General features: G+C 44.1%; 5 protein-coding genes across 5 annotated transcripts; 3 read left to right on the forward strand and 2 right to left on the reverse strand.

Annotated features, from left to right (window-relative positions):
• Nucleotides 1-189: 189 nt before the first annotated feature.
• IL334_001613 (uncharacterized protein) lies at nt 190-4,934 on the reverse strand (the record flags this gene model as incomplete). The annotated part of the gene is made up of 11 exons (XM_062933368.1): nt 190-219; nt 281-433; nt 496-757; nt 838-1,210; nt 1,267-2,042; nt 2,092-2,930; nt 2,990-3,345; nt 3,409-3,766; nt 3,833-3,951; nt 4,003-4,081; nt 4,143-4,934. The coding sequence occupies 11 exons, from the start codon at nt 4,932-4,934 to the stop codon at nt 190-192; spliced, it is 4,137 nt and encodes a 1,378-aa protein (XP_062789419.1).
• Nucleotides 4,935-5,674: 740 nt separating this feature from the next.
• IL334_001614 (uncharacterized protein) lies at nt 5,675-6,100 on the forward strand (the record flags this gene model as incomplete). Its single annotated transcript, XM_062933369.1, has 1 exon — nt 5,675-6,100. The coding sequence occupies one exon, from the start codon at nt 5,675-5,677 to the stop codon at nt 6,098-6,100; it is 426 nt and encodes a 141-aa protein (XP_062789420.1).
• A 1,450-nt stretch (nt 6,101-7,550) lies between these two features.
• IL334_001615 (uncharacterized protein) lies at nt 7,551-9,654 on the reverse strand (the record flags this gene model as incomplete). Its single annotated transcript, XM_062933370.1, has 6 exons — nt 7,551-7,784; nt 7,851-8,129; nt 8,203-8,973; nt 9,040-9,119; nt 9,183-9,373; nt 9,467-9,654. The coding sequence occupies 6 exons, from the start codon at nt 9,652-9,654 to the stop codon at nt 7,551-7,553; spliced, it is 1,743 nt and encodes a 580-aa protein (XP_062789421.1).
• A 457-nt stretch (nt 9,655-10,111) lies between these two features.
• IL334_001616 (uncharacterized protein) lies at nt 10,112-14,322 on the forward strand (the record flags this gene model as incomplete). Its single annotated transcript, XM_062933371.1, has 8 exons — nt 10,112-10,834; nt 10,914-12,297; nt 12,387-12,424; nt 12,484-12,559; nt 12,638-12,705; nt 12,762-13,743; nt 13,868-14,072; nt 14,175-14,322. 8 exons carry the CDS (start codon nt 10,112-10,114, stop codon nt 14,320-14,322), a joined length of 3,624 nt encoding a protein of 1,207 aa, XP_062789422.1.
• A 2,048-nt stretch (nt 14,323-16,370) lies between these two features.
• On the forward strand, nt 16,371-19,122 carry IL334_001617 (uncharacterized protein; the record flags this gene model as incomplete). The annotated part of the gene is made up of 3 exons (XM_062933372.1): nt 16,371-17,091; nt 17,162-17,891; nt 17,970-19,122. 3 exons carry the CDS (start codon nt 16,371-16,373, stop codon nt 19,120-19,122), a joined length of 2,604 nt encoding a protein of 867 aa, XP_062789423.1.
• Nucleotides 19,123-19,272: the final 150 nt, after the last annotated feature.

A 19,272-nucleotide genomic window follows, 5' to 3' on the forward strand; every position in this document is an offset into this window, starting at 1 on the left:
GACGAATGGACCAAGAGGATTGCTGTTGGGGCATCAAGGATTAAAAGGCACTCAATCGATATGGCGCTACGTAAACAAATTAGAGTAGCTATCAAGCAATGAATCGTTTCTCTATGTAACTATATTATCTCAATTTTATTTTATCTCAATTTTTTTGCACTTCCAATCAGGCTTCGTTTTGGTCCGCGTTTAGCTGAATAAAGTTGCCAGCTCTTCGGACTACAATTGTTCACATTAGTAAGACACGCCAAACGACACGAGGACATGTTCCGCCACTGACCTTTTGGGCCATCAATTCTTTCCGACTCATACTCTTCAATGACAACTGGGCTAGATTGGCTTTCTTCTTCTGGATTTTGTCCAACCTTTCTTCAATCGAATCTTTGATCATGAGTTTAACAGCTAAGACCGGTCGAGTCTGACCCATCCGATGCTGAGACACGGAGAACCATCAGTAACAGAATTGATTTTTTCTTCTTTTAAACGTCCACTCACAATACGATCGATAGCTTGACTTTCGACTGATGGATTCCAATATGGATCGACCAAGTAACACCTCGATGCGACAGTCAAATTCAATCCGACTCCTCCTGCTCGTGTGGAAACTAGTAAAACTTCAACTTGCTTCTTATATTTCAAGGCGTCGATAGCCCTTGATCGTTCTTCTCGAGTCATTGTGCCGTCCAATCGAGCATAACGAATATTTGCTTCGTCAAGCATATCGGAAATTCTGTCGAGCATCGTGGTCCATTGAGAGCTGCCAATCCGTCATGTATCAGCTTATATTGCAGCTTATATTCTACATTCTACCAATATAAAGTCATGTATGTGACTTACAATACAATGCTCTTCGTGACTAAAGGCTTCCCCTCGGCATCAAGTTCTTCTATGTCATCTCCGAAGGCAAAGGGATCGTAGTGCGGTGAGTTTGGGTTCTTTTTAGACAAGATTAACAGCTCATCGTGAAGGTATTGCATCTTAGTTGACAGGTTGGGTTTCTCTCCTGGTGGTCGGACATATTTTTTTCTCGCTGTCCGTTTGGGTTGATCGGGAATCACCTCGCCAGAAGTCTCACATTCCGGAGGGGTGACTTCAATGATATCGGCTGGTAATCGAAGCATACCGTTACAACAGCCACAGGCTCGAGCGACTGTAGATTTTTGCCGTTTCGAGTAATCAGAGTATACTTGAGATTTGAAACAAGCAGGACCTTTGATAGGAGAGTCAATAAGAGCGAAGCGCTACGATGTAAACAATCGGACTCACAATAGAGATGTAAACATTTGGTTAAGATTGGTTTATGAGCCAATTTCTTCGTTTTTGGCTTTTCGTCCTTTGCTTCAAATTCCTCCACACCTCCTAAGCCTATGTCAGGAAATATATCTCCGTAATCGTAGCCACAGCCGGTACAAAGAGCTCCCGCACCTTCTTTGAGGAAGCAGCAGACAGCCACGGCTCTTGATTGGTTCAGACCATTGGTATCGATACCTTTGACGGCAACTTGATAATCCATCACGGTACCGTCGTAGTCCTCCTCCACAGAGCCAGACATCGCTAAATCAACGTGGTTACAAATTTGTCGGAGTCGGAGAATTTCTTGCAACATATTGGCGTAGTTTTTACCCAATTCGTTTTTCTCCTGCAATTGACCAATTCGATCTTTCGCTGCAGAAGCTCTGGCGTCATAGACCTGCCTTTCATCCTCCCGAAGCTCAAGCCACAATTGCACTTCTTTCCTTGGCGGAAGGTTGAGTATCCTTTTACCATCTTCAGAGGTCGAGTCTTTGGTTCGACGAAGAGTACAACATCGCATGACCAATTGAAGTCGAGCGACCCCGATCTGTTCACCGTATTTACATGGCGATGAGATATACTGCGTGAAGACATCTTTATCGTCCACTGGGCTGACTCGGAGGAATTTGAATAGAGCCCAAACATCCTCAATTTTGTTCTGGATGGGCGTACCGGAAAGAGCGACTCGTCTGTCAGCTTCGAGGGCGCAAGCGGCTTGCGAAGCTACCGTAGAAGCGGTTTTGATGTAGCTGAATACCTTGTCAGCCGTGCTCCTATTCAACGTAGATTCAGACTTACTGAGCTTCATCGAGCACCACTCTGAACCAGTCAATTGCTTGGAGCGGGGATGTCTCCGTTCCCGTGACCTTTGGCTTCCCTCTGCCTTTCTTACTGAACTTCATGGCATCAGACACTTCCATTGCCTTGATTTCAGCTTCCACTTCAGGCTTGACAGCTCGGCTATTCAAGGATGTATCTCCAGTCACTTCAATCTCTTCGCCACTATTCTCAGCCGTATCAGACGGGGTGTTCGTTCCAGTCTCTGCGCCGCCTTGCTTGGAGAATTCGTTGGAAAGAGTGTTGTACGAGGTGATCACGACGTCAAACTGGGAGATGAATAGTGGATCCGGCCTACGGCTTGGTCCATGATAGATATACACCTTGAGCACATCGAAATCTTCCAATAGCTCATCCTCAGATGACTCCTGTCCATCCGCCTTGGGCGGTTTCCATTTCCTCTCGATATTCTTGGGAGGCATGACTCCCGCCGTTCCACCGATGATCTCGACTGGTCCATTCCAATGTTCCTTGATCTGATCTTCCCAATTCGATATGGTTGACATTGGACACACCAACAGAGTTGATTTGCTGCGTATGGAAATTCGCGATCGACGTGCAAGAAGAGTTTTATTTACGTCTTCGTCTCGCTTCCTCTTTTTACCTTTAGCTCCGGATTCTTGAATGTCAGGCATGCCAAAGACTTTGGTAGTGAACGATGATTTCAATTCGGTTTCGTCTTTTTCTTTTTCAGTAGGCGTAAGAGCTATCTTTTCAATCTTGCTCTTTGCCCAATCATGTGCTGAACTTCTGGTAGCCGCAATGAGGGAGACGACAGACAGAGTTTTACCCAGACCCATCTATGGAAAGGATCGCGTCAGCTAGGCATACCCATCAGTCAGGGGCAGTCTGTACTCACATCATCGGCCAATATTGTGCCTTTGCTGTCGTCCGGTTTCTCCCCCTTCTTCGCTCTTGTTTCCTCACCCGTAATCTTGTTCTTCCAGGATCTGACTTTCCCTTTCTCATCCCGAATCCCTTCCCATAAGGATCTCGGATCGTCGGCTTTATCTTTTTCCTTTTCTTTCTCTTTTCCTTTGTCTGTTGGGTCATCGGTAGAAGCGGTTTCCGTACTCGGTTCCCGCCTTGACTTCTTGGTTACCTTCTTCGCGTTCTTCTTCGCCTGCTTCAAGCAAGCAGAGTCCTGTTCTCGCTGTAGAAAGAAGGTGAGAGCTCTACGTTGATGTGGGAATAACTCTGTCTTTATCAAAGGTCCTATCAATCATTCAAGTGGGATTAATTACTGGACTATCTCAAAGAGATGAACATCTGACTTACCAGGATCACTCTGTTCCAGCTCGCCACCGTTGTCCAAACTTTTGAACACCTCGTCAACTTGTTTCCTTTGTACTTCTACTTGAGTTGCCTTTTCTCTTTCCTTGTCTGCGAACATCATCCCATACCCTGCTCCACTAGCAGCTGCGGCTCTCCTCTGCGCTAACATAGCCATCTGAGCCGCAATTTGACCACCGCCATGTGCGTTTTCGTATCTTGGTTGTTCATTATGTCGGGAAGGATCGTAAGGAGGCACGGGGTCGAGTAAGTATATTGACATACTAGCAAGCATGTTGGCGATATATTGAACATTTGATGGCAGGGTGAATACAAGAATATTGATCCGTACGGTGAATGTATGCTGAACGATAGAGTTAGCATTGTTACGGATCGAATTAACAGCCCAACAAAAAGAAGATACACTGACCACATCAGGTTGAACTCGCTGTACGAAACCTTCCAGTCTGGCCAAACCTCTCGCCATGAGACCAATTAGAGGGTCGGCAACTACCACATCGAGGTCTCCAATGAATGTTGTAAGAGCAGCTATGAAGTAACGTCAGTCACAAATTGAGCTTTACTTCTATGGATACTTACGAGTCAAAACCTGTATGGTGTCTCGAGTGAGGATGTTGTTCGGTTCGTTCTTTCTGGCGGGAGTTCCAGCTGCCCGATGCTGAAGAATGTATCTCTCGTCAGCTGAGTCATCCTGGTGTCCTACAGATCAAGCTGCTTGCCTTGAGTTTCACTCGAATGAGCTCTGCACCTCTACACTCCACTACATCATATCTCTCTTTACCTTCCGGTGGCGGCTGTGCCCCGACCAATACCGCAGAACAAGGGTAGAGCATGATGACGTGAGACCATATTGCGCCTATGCAGATCGGTTTCTTGTCATTGCTCGGTGGAGGAGGGGATGGAATGTTTCTACTTGTAAGATCGATAGCTGATGAAGCATCTGTACCAGCTGAAATACCATTGACACCTATTGAGTGCGGGATCATCCCAGGATTAGGTGTCCAGCCAGTCACTGTCGGAGTTTGACGAGTAGTGTTTGATCCATTGGAATTAGGAGCGAATGGACTGAAGCCAAGATTGCTAGGACCTGCGATCGAATTGTTCGAAGTCATAGGGGATCTCATATTGGATCCAGTGAAGGTCACACCATTTGTATCGTTCGAAGGTGACTGAGGGTTGGGTCGTTGAAGAAAAGACGATGAAGGGGATAAAAAGGGATGTGAATGTGGGCTAGGAGTAAAATTTGGAACAGGACCGTGCGATTTGTTCTGATATGAGGATGTTGAACTTGATGGAAAAGAGGTCCGAGCTTGAGAGACAGCGCCCGAATCACCATTGCTGAACATACCCTCATCCCGCTTATTTGCATTCCCTACATCACCTACATCGTTATCATCCCCAGAATCATCTCCCGTCAAATCTATCGACGTGTTCTTGTCGACATTGTCGTCATTATTGATGTTTGGAGTGTGAGGTTCAGGTGTCGCTTCGGTGATTGGCAAGGAACTCATGTGAAATGGGTCGTGAAGGTGATCGTGAATTGTGATAACAGAATTGAACGGTCTCGCTATATGAACATGAGGTGAGAGTGGTATCTGTTGGGATTAATGATCAAGAAGACTGTCTTGAGAGTAGTGGGGTGTAGATATCCTATGTTGATGGTTTGAAGATGAAAGGAGTATGTCTATCTGTCTATCGCAACGATAGTAAGAATAGCAAAATGCTTAACGAGACATGTAGAAACTGATGCCCGATGGCGAATGAGAGGTTTAACGAAATGGTACAGTGGCGGCAATGACCGCTGACTAAGCAGTGGAGGGGGGGGAACAAAGGTTTAGGTGGCAAATACATCGAAGGAATTACGTATCTTCTTCCAAATAGTGGGAAGATGACTCATGTACACTCATCAAGACGATACATCAACATCGTAATACTCATACACGAGTCAGACGATATACGCTCTATTCGTAGTATACGGAAACACCGTGAGATCTATAGTAAAGGCATTTCTAGTAACAAATTCCAAGTGCTTTCCAGCTATATAGCTACTCACAAATGGTGCAGTGTATCTTTCCTTTCACTGAACAACTGTGTATGGTTCTCCTGTTTCTTCGCGTCTTCCAGACAGAAAGCTTATCAACATCAGACGTGAAAAGTCAAGCTTATCTTCTGGTTGCCTTTGATAACATACTTACATGCTTGCATACTTTTAATCACGATCATCTTTCCATCTTGTTTTATCATAGCATCCATGTCTGACTCACATCCTCACGACAATACTGATCTTACCAGCAGGTCGTCCGGCAACCCGTCGAGCGGCAATCACAGCGAGCCTCCTACTGGTAGCGTAGCCAATGTAGACTCGTGTGGAAGTGGAACTCCACACAAATGTCCCGTTTGTCGTCATGACTGTCCAAGCGTACCAAAATCAGGTGATCCGAGCCTCTGGTCAACCGGCGCACCACCTTCTGCTCTGAGCCACTATAATCCCTTAGGATCTATCTCCCGGTCTGTGGTAAGTGCTCTTGACAAATTAGGCTCGCTCAGAAGTAGCGGAAATCAATCTACCGAAGAGATAGTATCTGAAGTGGAAGACGATTCTCCTCCTGGACAGTCAGGGAAGGCTAAAAAAGTAGAATTCCGCCGAAGGGATGCGACACAACCCCCAGAAGACTGACTCAAGGAGACCCATGATGAGATAGAGTATAAGAGGTGTTAGTCACTCTGTTCTGGTTCTTACTAAGAAGACACAAAGTTGGTAGTGATGCAGCCTGGTTGATTTTGATGATAACGCCTATGTTCCTCGAGGTTCCAACTAAGTCCCGCGTGAATATAGGTCCGGGTGATTCAGCTGAAATAGTACAGCAGTATACCGTTGAATGGTGGTAATCAAGTGCGAATGCCATGGCGCCGATGCGGTCACAGATATCATACTCGCCGTAGATCACCCTAGCTAAAGCCAGAGACACTTACTGCTAGTTCTTGACACCAATTTCATTTCTGTAAGAAACACCCTGCCTATGGTCCGGTGACAATCCCGCCACGATCGTGTCTACATCTACTTGCCCATCGGCATGACGTGGGAGACAAGATAGACACTCTGAGATATGTTGATATGAGGTCATACTCGGATCATCAGTCACAACCTTTCACATCATGGTCTTCGGTGAATACCTCTTTTCACCAGTCAAGGGCACAAAGGTAGTAAGTTAATTTGTTCCCATAGCCTTTGCTAGAGGGGTATAATTGGGTGACGCTTCAGGCGGGTAAATCGTTATAATTTCCCACTGTATTTATCTTCAAACACTCCCATATCTCCATTTCCCCGATTACAATACGAGCTCTTCATGTCTTCAAATTCAGCTACTGACAACCCCTCCTTTTCAAATGATGGAGTTGACAAAATAACGGAGCAGGACAGAGAGTACGCAAGAAAGAATAAATAAGCTATAACGAGAGACCGGACAACATTCACGAACATCCAAGCTATTGAGGTACTCACCAGATATGCGGATCAGATGAAAGGTTTCTCATCAGCCTATACATCATGGCATGCATACAAGAATGACTTCTGTGAACAGCAAAGCATGAGGTCATTATTGTACGTATTACCTTTCATCAACCTCCATTTATGAGGTACATGACACGAAGACATATCGGTCCAACATCCTCTCAATACTGTACCCTTCGAAGAAAATACTTTTCAATGACGAATAAGTGAGAAGGCGTCTGTTCTGCCCTTAGAGATAACATAAAACGGCTAGCGTTTCTCATTTGTTACTGCACTTTTCCCAATAACTCTACTCCCCAATCCTGACTTCTACACTCAACCACACACAACACACACACATACGTATCAGCACACTTGTATCTTTGCGATCTTCTTGAGACCATATTTGTCAGAAATGACACATTCGTATTCGTATTAGTGAATGAGCAGGTTCAATCCGGATTTCGCGGATCGAGTATTGGACCTTCTGTTCAGTCCACTTCGTGTAGCTGCTCATGTACGATCAGAACAACATTGATATCCTCACACGTTTCTATACAGCCACGACCGCGTGTGACAATTCTCATATTGATGCAATATATACATATTATTCACGTTCAATATGACAAGTAGTTAATTACGCTTCATCATCGGTATCCTCATCTTCGCCACCTTCAACAACTACGACACCACCGCCTTTCTTGATTTCACCCAATTCTCTTCCATGTCTTCTGAGTCTGTCTCCGAAAGCCTTTCTTGCACCTGCGTTCGAGGCTGCGTCCCATACTTGTAGGTTCGCTTTTGATCCTGCTGCTGCTATGGTGAGTGGAGTTTCTGGATCAGGTGACCATCTTGCAGTGAATATTTTACCCTAAAAGACGTGTCACAAATGTCAGAAAGGTCCTCAAGGTTACCAGGGTGAAAAGTGGAAACATACCAAACCTAAATCTCTACTTGTAGCTAGACTGATCTCTCTCTTTCTACCTTTAACACCTTCGCTTTCTTCGTCTAAGATATTCCATACTTTTACCATTTTATCCATACCACCCGTTGCGATACATCCTCTAATGTGAGGATTGATATCCATTGCTGAAGCGGCACCATCGTGTGCTGAAAGCGTGTATTTAGGTTGAGCGGAAGATAGATTTTGGGAGTTTTTGGAGGATGAAAGGGTTCGTGAATCGTATGCTAAGATTAAGCCGTTTTCAAGTGATACCTAGACATATGAGGATGGTCAGCCGCGGACCTGATATGGGTCGGAACGATGAGATCACGAATAGTTGACTTACGAAGAAAGAAGTTGGTTCCCAAGGATCCCACCTTATACATTCGACATCACTTGCGACTTTGACGCCAATGGCATCATCGGCAGCTCTACTATCCCAAACTTTGACTATTCTATCCCAACCAGCACTCAGAACAGCTTTATCTAGACCTGCTGAGGTACTTTTATTCCATTCAACACCTTGTACTTTTTCACCTCCATGAATTTTATCCCAACTTTTCAAAGCTGGCATTGGAGATACTCTAGTCAAATCCCATAATTTTATCGTACCGTCTGCTGAACCTGATAAGAGTAAATTACGATGATTGGGTGTCCAAGATAAAGACAAAACAGGTTGAGTATGATAATTTTCGTTTGAAGGAGGTTGAATTAATTGTTTTCTTTTTTTTTTACCTGTTCCAGCTGGAACGGCTTCTGGTTTATCTAATGAAGGTGAAGGACCTAATATCGCTTGAGGATATAATCCATCAACTAAATCCGCATCCCAAATTTCGATTGACGGATCAAACGATCCTACTGCTACATAACTTCCTTTCTGATGAGGGTTGGAATCATTGGCATTTGATGACGATGATTCTCCACATGGGAAATCTAACCACTCAACACATAACGGGAACATCGGTAACATCAAATCATGATGGGCGTAAAGATTCTCATCAGCATCGGCGTATACATGGAAATCGAGTGATGACAAGTCGGATGTCGTTCGAGCTGTAATGATTATGTTGTCGGTAGGTAAAAGGGAAAGTTCTTCTCGCTCAATCTCGTCGTCGTCCTACAGATTAATACTATCAGCCACATCCTCACTATATGAGCCGAATGCCAAAAAAAAGGGCTCTACCTCTTTCAAAGTGATATAAGGATCCTCGTTATTATCCCGGTAGAACGACAAACCCTTGACATTCGCAAAAGCTCCCATAGCTACAGACATGCATAACGTTAGATTGGCTGTTTCTGGTGTGTGGAGGAAGCAATTGCGCTCACCAACACCTTTAGACTCCTCATTATCATATTCTTCCATCTTGAAAGCCGAGATATCATTGGGATCAGAAGGTTTGGGTGGTTCTTTTGGCTCGGTATCCATATCCACATCCTCGTTATCTGCTTTGCTCTCATCTTCATCTTCTGAGCCGGACCCAGAACCAGATCCACTTCCTTCACCGTCTTCCCCGACGCTAGAAATTTGCGTCACATTACATCAGTAAACACACATTTATCATTCGGTCAAACGAAGATCGATCTCAGGAGTGCTATTTCATTCCACTCACTCTTCCCATTCTTCTCCTTCACCAACATCCATACCTTCCATCTCCTCTCTCAATTTCTCCAATACACCGGGACCACCAAGTTTCCCGACTCGTTCAAGCTCGCTATCATCTAGATTATATCTTTTCGGTTCGAGCGAAGCTTTGCCTCTTGGTACCCAGACCAAGGAAGATATCAAGGTGCCGGACATGTTGTCTAGCGTTTATGAAGATGAGAAATACACCTGACAAATTTCAACATCCATTGTAATTTTGTAAATGTAAATAACGGACTTTGGACTTGGTTTTCCAAAAAATCTTGCAAAAGCGGAGATCACCATCTGATTAGAGCGAAGAGATGATGGCAAGACTGATAAGGAGGGGGCAGTCACGTGACAATGGTTTATGCAGACTCTTAGAGACAGAAGTACACGTCACGCCGGTAGAAGAGAGATTCCGTCGGAAAGTAGATTTCCAGGGCCGGAAGGGGGAAGGGGGTTCGTGCACTGCAAGCTGTGTGTTTTTTCGAATGGAAGATGTTTCAGGTGAAGTGGTGGAATCGAAAGAACGAGACATTGTCAACAAATAAGATCAAACACAAAGCGAAGAAGGAAACCATCAACACCCGATGATACCAAGGTGATAATATACTCAACAGAGACCACAAAAATGCCTTCGAGCAGTATCCCTTTCCCAGGCAACGGCATCTCGCATTCACCTCCAGTCTTACCTGTACCAAGACAACCTTCTCCACTTTCGTTCTCTTCCATCAGTGGTGATGGACCACCTTCACCTCCAACTCCCGCATCATCGTTCTTAGGAGCAGGCGAATCCATATCCTCGACAACATCATCGTACAGAGCTCCTCTTTTATCAAGCTCACTGGTAACACCTACGTTCTCCAATGAGCCAATCATGACTTCTCCTGCTTCTGGACCTTCTTTATCTTCCCCATCAAATCTAACATCACCCTCGCATGCTTCTTCGTCAAAGCCAACTACGTTAGTTCCGGTACGACCATCATCTGATTCATTATTGTTGCGTTCGACATTCTCCGCGTTAGAACATTCAACCTCAACACTCAAACGGTTATCCAAATCAGTCCTTACCTCCGCTTGGGTTGTAGCAGCTCTAGCTGAACAACTGGAAAGAGCAGAAGAAGATCTCTTTTCAGCTTTGGGCGATTTGGGTCGATGGTTGGAGAACGGATATGGCCTTCAAGCAAAAGGGAGCGTCTGGGATCCAGAAGGTGGAATCAAGAAAGTCAATAAAGAGAAACGAAGGAGAGAAAGGGAAGAAAGAGAAGTTTGGGTTGAACATGGTTTAAAAGCTGTTAAAGCAGAATTGAAAAGACAAGGATTAGCGGGTGGTGGGGCTCAAAGTAGATTTGACGTGAGTTCCCACCTGATAAATGATAAAAGCAGATAGACAAAGTACCTGATCATGACTTGACCGCTCTTTTCGATATTAGCAAACTGCTAAACAATTCTATCATCAAACTTCCGTATATCTTTCCCCTCAAACAGCTTCAACACCATCTGTAGCTGGTCCATCAACGCAACCACACTTCAGCTCCAGTAATTACGCTGCTTCCTCCACATCTACGTATGAACAAATTCCGACTGCTCCCTCTGATATGGCTCAAGCGATTCGTCATGCTCAATGGGATCTAGCCAGGTATAATCATCATTCAACTCTGTTATATGCCGTTCCTCCGAGCTCTATAGGGTGTCTTGATTTACTCGTCGGGCTGTATGGATGGGTTGGAGGTTTACTAGGTGAGAGTCAAGGTAGAAAGGAGACGGACGATAGGGATACATCGAATGCACCTGCATTACGCCAAAGAGCCAAAACCACACCACCAAGCGAAAAGTTACCGTCAATCGACCATTCCGTTCGACTCATAACCCATTCTTCAACTTCATCGTCTAGTAAAGAACACCTTAAATCTACCTTATCAGTTTCTTTGACACAACTTGCAAACATACGCTCCGAGCTGCTTCAAGTTTGGGCAGAAAGGAACTATCAAACGCAGTTACTCGAAGATGAGATAATTCAACGACAAGGTGAATTAGGAGTTTCATCTCCCGAAGAAATCACATCTTCCAGGTTTAGTGAGATACACGGAGGACATAACGCTATGACACCAGTATCATCAGCTGGTATAGAGCATAAGAAAGGAAAGAAAATGCACAAGGTCCATCGATCCGTTGGAGGCAGATTAAGAGATTTCCTGAACCCTTCTATGAGCTCTAATAATTTGGCTGCTATGCAAGCTGGAGTAGGAACAGGGTCTGGGTCAAATGAAAGGGTTTCAAGAATGAGCTTAGATGGTGGATACGGAAGAGGAGAGTTGAGTGCACCTGCACCAATACGACGAAAGACTACAGAAGAATCTATAACTACACCAACTCAACCTTCAACTGAAAAACTACCCACCAATCCTCAAACAAGTACACCCAAATTACCTCTAAGTTTTGAAACGCCCCCGCTTCCGCCTACGGTCCCACCGAAAGAAAACTCTCCGAGACCTAGATTACCTTCACGCCATAGTGTTCAAATGCCCACAGGAGTAGATTACGTTTCGCCGTTCATCGCATCGAACCAATATCCTGTACCTATAATACCGTTTGACGCTTCACCCGATTTGCGATCATCAGGCCTAAGGGAGCAATTACCAAGACATAGTATTGATGGTGGCCGACCATCTGTAGGAGGTGTCGGGGGACTAGGCGCTGGAGGTGATGAAGATGAAAGGCGAGAAGAAGCTGGAAGAAAGAAAGAAGGGGTTTTATGGGGCTTGGGAAGCTGGGAAGGGTTAAATAAGGGAGGTGGAGGGAAAGGTAAATGGGAAAGTAAGTGGAATCGTATATTCTTCGGCAAAGTGGAGTGATTGGAGGTACTGGCATTCCATGAGGCTGATTTCAATGTTATCCAACGATAGAGTTCTGGGTTGTCTTGGATCATTCCAGAATTTACGAGGTGAGCTATAACGTATGTCATATCTCTTGGGCCTCTGCTTACGTCTAACACACTTGCAGTATCGAGACAACAAGAGCGGTGCATTGGAAGGAGCACATGCCATGATTGATCTCAAATTTGCCAGTGTCAGAGAAGGTAGAGGGACAGATAGACGATTTGGTGAGCGGCCCTTTACCCCTATTTTTTGGTTAGCTTATCAACGTTATATGGCAGTCTTCGAGATCGTCACTCCCTCTCAAGGCAAGAGGTTATATCAAGCTACATCAGAGTCTGAGATGAAGGTGAGCGTTGGGATTCCCTTGAGAGATCTCATTATTTACTGACGAGATATGGTCAGCTATGGCTGTACGCAATCTGCAATGCAATCGAATCGTGCATCAACGGTACTTCGTCTGTACGAACATTTGACGCATCAAAATTACGCACTGTGTCTGGGTCTTTGGACGATCATGCGTTACCTGCTAGGGGTAAATTAGGATTGGGATTCAATAGTCGTGCCATTGGATTAGGATTCCCAATACCACCTAATGGTAGAAGGTCCATGCCACCAACACCAACAGAACAAACAACACCTGATCACCCATTCTCGCTAGAAAAAAGAACTAGGAAGACAAGTTTGAAGAAAGTGCTGAAACAATCTAGTGAAATGTTATCTAACGTCGTCAACGGAAACGGGAGTAACAGAAACTCACTCGGTGGTGGTGGTTATGGTGGTGCACTGGATTTACCAAGAAATGTGTTTGGTAAAGCAGGCAGTAGAACAAGTTTACCTTTATCCTCAACACCTGAGATTGATATCAATAAATATGATAACGATATGCCACCTCCACCTGTACCGACTTCCTCCAGACCGAAATCAAAGATAAATACCGAATCATTGTCGCATGGGAAAGATACGGGAATCGGGATAGGGGATAAGGCAATAGCAGGGACTTGGGTAGATGGTGATATTGAAAAACGTGTACTTGAAATGGCAGGATTAGGCTTAGGTCTTGGAATGGGATCAGGTGATGATCACTTACCACGAAATCATCCTTCGGATAGTCCTAACAGTATCAAAAGGAGAGTGAAATCTGAAGCTATAAGGAAAACTCCAACCCATCCATCAAGAGCAGGTTATGCGAATCTATCTGAAGGCGGAGGAGAAGCTATCAATCGATCGAAATCCCATGATGACCGAAACTTGGATTTTCAACCGGAATCGGACTCCACTTCTACACTTGATATGAAAGAGCTCAGAAGGATAGCAGGTTTAGAAAGTAATTCGAAATGTGCGGATTGCGGTAAGAACATGAAAAGTAGTAGATGGGCTACTATAAGTGAGTTACAAATTGGTCTCAACTATATATCTATATATCTTAATCGATAAAACTGCTTTAGTTCACCTTAGTTTCTTTGCCATTATGCTAACTCACAGTGTCCCCTTTCGTTTTATCATAATAGGCCTGAGAGACAATCCAATGGTCATGTTTATCTGTATAAGATGTTGTGGTATACATCGATCACTAGGTACACATATATCGAAACCTCGTTCGGTAGATCTAGATTCATGGACACCTGAGATGATTTCTCTAGCTAAAGATTGGGGCAATTCGCGTTGCAATGAATTGTGGGAGAAGTCATGGGAAGGTGGAAGAGTTACAGATGAGTAAGTTGATATCTTGACCCAACCTTGCAAATCTTCCTTTTTGAATTGCCATCATTTTGTCCAATTAGGGGTAATATGCTGATCGACATCGGGGGCCAATAGTCAAATAACAGATTTCATAAAAGCAAAATATGTTCAAGGTCGTTGGTTATCTGATCAGGATAAGATCCAATTCGGTCTCAAAGTGAATCAACGCGATAATGGTGGTAATGATAATGATATTCAGGAACCTGTAGGAACGGCCATATGATGATGATGATGATGATCTTATATAATGAAATGATGTTGTCAATTTTACATGACAAGTAATAATGAATTTCGATAATATCCGGAAATCTGTGCTCGGATCCCATATATTTACGATCTACCCGTATAGATGTAGCTGAAAGATCTGATCACGTGTAACTTATGTTCAAAAGGTAAAATCTCATCTTCATCTTGATAAAGATCGATCGGTCGATCGGTGAAAGACAGCGAGAACGAATCATGCTTTTCTTCATTGGTTCACACTCACCTCTGTACAGGTATGTGTGCATGTGAGATGAATTTCAACTATTATATAATAGTAGTACGACAACATTACATATGGAATTTTCCAGTGATTTTCTATGGAGAGAGTGGTAGTCTTACTATATTTACCGACGACGACCGATTCTGGTCGGACGGGGAAGGATTTGAGATCTAAGAGCTTAACTCATGCTAATGCTCAATATGATGCATACGAAAATACCATAAGAGTATTTTCGCTTCTCGTATATTGCGAACAGATCTCACGATAACTTAATCTTGTGAGCGTTCACATCGTGACGTAAATGGAGGAACATCAGAAACCCAGGGATGTATTACTTGTCTGGAGCTTGGCTTGGTCTTATCTTGTCCTCCAAACTCAAACTCGTCTTATGGTATCAAACAATGCATCAAACGCAGAATCGCACGATCCGTATCTCCTCCACGCGACTCTATATGTCGGGGTCATATCTTCGACAGTCTTTACCCGTCCCCACCCCCCCTCCCCCACATTAACGTTTATATCAACGTATGAGGAAAATTCTGGCAAAAATCGTGCATCGCAATATAAAAACGGAGAAAAAAAAGACCGTATGACGTGTGACTTGTGATAACGTATTTATAGTCGCATGGAGGATTTATTTATCATACGAGTTGAATTTGGATTCAAGCCATATCGAAGATTCAAAGGATTTTCAGTTTCACCCGAAGGAAGCTTTGATTTTCTCTACATACGATGCGATCAGGTCAGGTTATCAAATTAAACTACTGAATTTGGTATAGATTTTAAGGATTAGGTTACATGCTTGATTTCTGATTTCCACCCAAGAAAAGGGGTTGAAAGCTCAAGCTTTCCATGGGAGATGCGGTGCATAAAGTGTTTCATCATAATCAAGCAAAACCCCTTGCTGTCTCTATAACCTTGTGATAGACAGAGGTCACCTCACTTGCTTGATACAATCTTCTCACTCACATACGAATACCATGGTTCAGAAAATCATCAATCTGGACGCGACTCTAAATGGAAGGAGTTGGTGCTGTAATCGAGAACATTACATTTTTTAGCTGTAAATGCATCAGGGGATTTCAACTGACGCGACTGATTATAATCATTTATTATTCCTCCGCTGGTGCTAAGATTTATCGGTGCCTGGATAGGGGGTCATATATCAATTTGGTAGCAGAATTCTCTACTGGAGGCTTGTAAAGAAAGTTAAGGGTTAAATTACAACTCCTGAAAATTCAATTCATTTTGGCACATTACGCGACCACTGGCTGGCAACATGGGATATGGTTGGGTGAAAGTACAAAGAACTAATGTTCAGATCACCAAATTGTCCATAGTCCTACACCTACCACATATACATATACACATACACACTCAACATCACAGCTGATTCTGCAGTGACTTGTGAAGAAGACGGGATAGATAAACATTGACAGTCATCTTTGAGATATACACAAAAACACACACGTTCTGGGGGAGAAAAAGGGACAACACAACATTAAGGTCGAGTTTGAAACGAGACAATTTTATATTCTGATTCCACTTCACTTCCTCTTCATCCCTCTTCACTTTCCTTCTTTCTTCCCTTCCGTATCGAGTCGTCTTTTCATCATTACTCTGTCTCTTGACTCATGCTTTGAATTCGCTCTACTCTACTCTTGTAACTTGTTCTTTCCCTAAATTGCCCATTCTACGTACGAATTCAGTCACATTTCAATCCTAATTATCAAGTAACTTTCCTCCCATACTAGTAGTCTCTTTAAACGATTTCACAGAAACCCATAATGGCAGGATCAACTAAACGATCAAGACAAGATGATAATGATACCCCAACTCCATCAACGTTCACTCCTTCTTCCTCTTCGATGATACCGGAAAATACCACACCAACACCGACATCTACACCACCTGTAACGCGTAACAATTCTTCTTTCCTTCCTTCTCGAAGACAAGCCACCATCACCACTACCTCCACTAATGATACTACACCTGGTTCATCCAGTATCGCCCGACCACACCTCACACGATCATCCGCTACTCAGCAACCTCCTCCTCGCAACAACGCATTGAGTCGATCAAATTCTCTCTTCAACATCACTACCCGTCGTTCCGGCACTTCTTCCTCTGCATCTTCCTCTTCTTCCACATTTGCTGTACCTACCTCTTCAGGGTCTTCAGGGAGAGTGGGTATGCTCACGCGTACTCAATCAACTCCATCCATCGTCTCTCCCAGCCAACTCAAAGCTACCACTTCAGCTGCAGGTGGTAGTGGTGGTACAACAGGAAAAGGCGGACCAGAAGATTTAGGGCTAGGTGGCGGTCCGTCAAGAAGGTTCGGTAAAGGGAAAGAAAATATTCCGCCTAAGAAAGATGACGAAAATGAGAATAGCCAAGACGGTTCATCTAGGAAAAGACCTAGAGTTTCTAGTAGGGGAAGTATGTCAGGTAGATCCACAGGCAGAGGAAGAAGCGGGAGTGTAGTCAGTGTGAGAAGCGAAACTAGTGGTGAGTAACTCAGTCGTTTACTTTTGTATCTTAGCTTTGACCAAAGCTTACACTGCTCGTCCCCTCATAGGTCGTCACTCTTCACTAGCACCTACCTCATCTACATCCTCGATCTGTTCGTGGTCTGCCCGTCTACCTTCTCCCGCGCCATCCCAAGCATCTTCCGCAGCTCAATCTCTTGATTCTGCCACTTCCGCCGATCCCCTCGATCTTATCAAGGACGAAGAGGACGATTTCGATCTTGGTAGAACACCCACAAAAGCTCGTCCTGTCACTCGATCTACCATTCTCCCGCCAACGCCGCCACCTTCATCACCTTCGCTTCGCAATGAGGAAATCAAAACTACTGCCGAACGCGTTGGCCTCATGCGCGTTTACAGTGATAAGACTGAAGTCGACGTCGAAATGACGGATGGTGAAAAGGAGGACAGGAAATTGAATCCGTACAAACAACTCAAAAGCTTCCTTCGACTCTCTGCTTCTTCACCTATAACCGGTACAGCTTCTGTAGATCAGACTATTGTAGGAAGAGAAGAGGAAAAGAAAGCTTTAAGATCATACCTTACCAACGTCACTGACGTTGATGTCGGAATGTATGTCTCCGGTCCTCCTGGTACCGGTAAGACTGCGTTGGTTACTGCTCTCGGTAGAGAGCTCACAGAAGCAGGCTGGAAGGTTATTGAGTTGGGATGTATGGGATTGAAAATGGCGGATATCTGGAGAAGGCTTGGTGAGGAATTAAACTGTGGAAAAGCAGAAAAGGACGTAAAGGAATACATGAACAGGGACGGGGCTAGAGTGTTAGTTATATCTCCTATCTCCTATCTGCCTTCCTTTGTCAATGATAACAGATAGCTAACATCTTTTGAATCATCTAGTTTCATCATTCTTGACGAAATTGATTCTCTTATGCCACCACCACCATCCATTGCGCCTCCAGCTACTTCTCACCTTCTCACTAAGCTTTTCTCGTTACCACTCATCTCAAACACCATCAAGCTTGTGGCTATCTCCAATACTCTCGACCTGACTCTCCGAGCCCGATTGGTCCTTCCCGACAGCGCCCAACCTTCCATCCTTCCTTTCAAGGCATACGGTGCTGCTGAAATGGGTCCGATTGTCAATGCACGTATCACCGCTGCCAAGGTGGAAGGGATCAAAGTTGATCCTACTGCTACCATGCTTCTCGCCAAGAAAGTTGAAGCTCAAAATGGTGATTTAAGAATGTGTTTAGGCGTTCTATCATCTGCTGTCACCTTGGCAGAAGCTGAGTGGATCAAGAAAACCAATGCTGCAGCTATTTCTGAACCTGAAAAAGTAGTTCCAATAACTAAGGTAGCGGTTACGCATATCCTCAAAGCGTTAACCTCATACACCCAACAATTGAAAGCTTCGGCTGGATCGTCTTCCAGTGGATCGTCTTCTGCTACAGGAAAGAAAATCCGTTCAGTTCAACTACAAGGTAAAATGGTTCTGGTATCTATCTTGATATACTTGACAAGATCCAGAATGGGATTAAACGGTTGTCCATCTATCGGATCTGGTCAAATCACTCCACCTTTGACACCATCAAAATCTTCTTCTTCATCGTCATCTTCTATCTCTTCCTCAACATCAAACGAATTGAATCTGAACACTCAGAATTTATATGCTACATATTCTTATTTGTTACTACACCACTCATCACCTTTCCCGCCTGCCCCAGAATCCGATTACAGAGACCTACTCTCTAACCTTGAAACACTAGGTTTGATCTCTTTGATCAATGGTAACGGTTCAAACGGTATGACGAGATCATCTTCCGGATCGAGTAGGACGAAATCATCAATGATTGGCGGTGGAGGTGGAAAAATTGAACTGTGCGTAAGGGAAGATGAAGTTAAAGAAGGTTTGGGTTTACTGTACGGTCAACAGAAAGGTATAGCTGAGGAAGAAGTCAAAAAGATTTGGGAAAGAGAAGAATCGAAAATTCAAAGGATTAAAGAAAAATCAAAGATCATCTTGGCAGATGGAACTGCCGATATGGACTGATCAGGAGTCGGCTTCTCAACAATCATCGGTCGTGAATCAAACGTTGAGAATATATTTGTAGATATGTGTGGGAAGATCAAAGGTGGATTTCACGAGTCAGCAGTCTTTTTTCCATTTATCATATACTGTTTTGTTTCTTGTAAAATAAAT

Source organism: Kwoniella shivajii, chromosome 2 (assembly GCF_035658355.1).
Source record: "Kwoniella shivajii chromosome 2, complete sequence".
NCBI lineage: Eukaryota > Fungi > Basidiomycota > Tremellomycetes > Tremellales > Cryptococcaceae > Kwoniella > Kwoniella shivajii.